Here is a 2,916-nt window from a genome sequence, read left to right as displayed (position 1 = left end):
AGCGGTCACTGTTTGGGCCATCTGGTCATCGAGGGGGAAAGCTATTCAATGAGGAATTTTTCAAAGGCCGCAAGCCACTCATATTTTCATTGACAAAGTATATAAGAGAGTTGGAGATTCTGAAGGAGTCTAGGCCGATGCAAAACACCGGAACTGCAGCGGTGCCAAGAGGTGTTAGAAGGCAGATGGTGCCACCAGCCGGCTATACCGAAATCCACATGGACACCAGGGTGTCAACGCCATCGAGGGGTGGCATGGCGGCAACGGTTTGCCGAGATGATCAGGGGAATTATATGGGAAGCTCGGTATTGGTTGTGCCTGGACTCCAAGACCCGATGACTCTAGAGGCTATTGCGTGCAGGGAAGGGTTAGCGCTGGCAGCAGATTTGCTCATGCAAAATTTTGTGGTGGCCTCGGACTCCAAACAGGTGGTGGGAGACATTGACAAGGGCAATCGCGGGAGATACGGTACTATTGTTAGTGAGATTCTTCAGAGGGCTATTAGTTTTACTTGTCATTCTATGTTTGAAAGTCGAGATTCGCATAGCAAAGCTCATAGTCGATCTTTAGGTCAAGGGCGTCATATGTGGCTTGATCAACCCCATGATCCGAGATGTATTCTATGATGAATATAAAACTTGGCTACCCCTAAAAAAACTGGAACCAACATGTTCTAAAAAAAAGCTGGACCGATCCTTAACAAAAAAAAAGCAGCAGGTCTCCAACCGTCGTAGCAGGGCGGCAGGACGGGAAATCGCCGAGCTCTAGCTATGCTTACGCATCTGCAGGCTATAGCGATTGATCACAGATCATCTGCATGGCACTCTAGACGGAGATGGTCCCGGAGCACAGTAAGCACATCGGCGCAGCTGACGACTCCGACTAGAACGCCGCTGACCTCATCGACGACCCAAACATGCCCTACTCGGTGCGCGAGCGCTTGGGCCATGACGGCGACCAGCGAACTCTCAGCATGACACGCCGCCACGTCCTCCGTCGACCGCCACCGGAAGCTTCCCGACGACATCTTCCTCGCGCGCCTGGCAGGCGCCAATGGCAAACACTCCTCGTCAGATGACGTTGATGACGAGGACAGAGCTGCAACGTCCGTTGTGTAGGCGGCATCCATGAGGTCGCACATGGCATGAAGCCCTTTGTCCGTGAGCTCGGCTCTGATGGAGCGGAGCAGGAACTCGGGCGGCGAGAAGTAGCAGTCGATGTACGTCATGGCGTCGCCGGCGGAGAGCGCGGCGAAGGCGGCGGACACGGACTCGACGTCGTCGCAGGAGCCGAGCACGCCCGGGCAGATCTCTCCGACGAGCGCGTCGTCGTCCGCGACGACGGCCACGGCGGTGCCTTGCCCGATGGACCTCCGCAGGAGAGGGATGGCGTCGAGCGCGTCGTCGTCGACGTGGACGGCGTGCACGTCGTCCCGGCGCACGAGGCCGAGGGAGGACACGGAGAGCGCGGCGACCGGGGAGAAGAGGGAGATGGAGCCGAAGAGGTGGCGGACGATGTCTTGCTGCGTCAGCACGCAGTAGCCGGCGGAGGCGTGCTGGTGCTTCTTTCGGGCCCGGGCGTGGAGCGGGACGACCAGGCTGTGCGAGTTGTTGGCCAGCAGCGCGTCGATGGCGTCGAGCAGGCTGCAAAAGTTGGACCGAACAGTCAGTTTTTTAGTCCAAAATGGGTTGGTATGGCTGAGAGAAACGGTTCCGATTTCAGAACAAAGTAGTAGCAAGACTCAAAAGGTACGGCGGCGGCTGACCGCGGCCGTATTCACGCACCTCGTCTGTGGATCCACTCGGCGAGTGACGCCGTGATCGCCCACCACGGCCGTGAGCACGGACACGGGCCGGCCTAGCGCGGCCGCGGGGTCGCCGAGGTTGCCGCAGACGTAGCACAGGATCTCCGCGACGCTGACCTTGACGACGGACAACGCGGCCGTCTTCTTCGCGTCCGGGGGTGCAGCGTCCACGAAAACGAATGGGTCGGCACCGGCGCGGAGCGTGGCGAGGGCCGCCGCGATGGGAGTCGACGGCGGCAGCACACGCACCGCCGGCTTGCCGATGCAGAGGTCAGAGACAACGTGGGACAGGATGCTCGCAGCCATTCTGGCACGAGAGGAGTGCAGAGAACGTGTATTACTCGAGAGCGGGATGAGGCGATACTAGTCATGGAGAGGTGAGGGCTATTTATAAGTGGGTCAGACGGGATGTGCGATGTGCTGTAATCTTGCGAGGACATTTGGAATGTTCTGCAACAGAATCAATCCGTGTTTCACTGCTCATTACTCTATTGCATGCGGAGTAACATTATTTACTCTCCATGCATGCATGTAGTAATACTTTTCCTTTGATAGGTTAGATGGTTAACACCCTATCTATTGCAGCGAGATAGCTCGCTCAGGTGTCATGTATCGAGCACCAAACAACTCCCCATTTTCAACCATTTTGGTCTGGTCCAATCAGTGCGTGCTACTAGTGCCACTTCAATTTGTCCTGCTTCATACAGGCTGGGACAGTCCTACTTCAATTTGGCTTGCCCAAAACACACACATGGCCGTCGTCAATACAGTATATTAACATTTGCCACGGCAGACACGACGGGAAGATGCGTCCTGTCCCCGTACGACACATTACAGTCCAAATCTGAAGTACGAATACACCCTGAGACGAGCAACAGCTATTACACCCGGATGCAGACAAGCCCTGGAACGGCGCGAAGTAGCGTCCCGGTAGACGCCAACCCCGCGGTCTTCGAACACGTCGACGAGCCGTGCTGCCGTGCAGGAACAGCTGAGCTCCTCGCCGTACGTATCGAAACGGCCAATGGCAGATCACATGGTGGCAGTTGGGGCCGTATCGCTACGAGACGACGGATGGCGGCGCCGCACCATGCGCCGCCGCGGTCGTCGGC

The 2,916-nt window shown here is 57.1% G+C and overlaps 1 protein-coding gene across 1 annotated transcript; it reads right to left on the bottom strand.

Moving 5' to 3' along the window:
- Positions 1 to 287: 287 nt before the first annotated feature.
- On the bottom strand, positions 288 to 2,211 carry LOC123134270 (CBS domain-containing protein CBSX5). The gene is made up of 2 exons (XM_044553542.1): positions 1,785 to 2,211; positions 288 to 1,643 (listed from the first exon to the last, which is right to left on the bottom strand). The coding sequence occupies exons 1-2, from the start codon at positions 2,108 to 2,110 to the stop codon at positions 803 to 805; spliced, it is 1,167 nt and encodes a 388-aa protein (XP_044409477.1). The 5' UTR covers positions 2,111 to 2,211; the 3' UTR covers positions 288 to 802.
- Positions 2,212 to 2,916: the final 705 nt, after the last annotated feature.

Source organism: Triticum aestivum, chromosome 6B (genome assembly GCF_018294505.1).
Source record: "Triticum aestivum cultivar Chinese Spring chromosome 6B, IWGSC CS RefSeq v2.1, whole genome shotgun sequence".
Classification (NCBI taxonomy): domain Eukaryota; kingdom Viridiplantae; phylum Streptophyta; class Magnoliopsida; order Poales; family Poaceae; genus Triticum; species Triticum aestivum.
The sequence above is the reverse complement of the archived record's forward strand: the minus strand, read 5'-3'. Positions and strand labels throughout refer to the sequence as shown.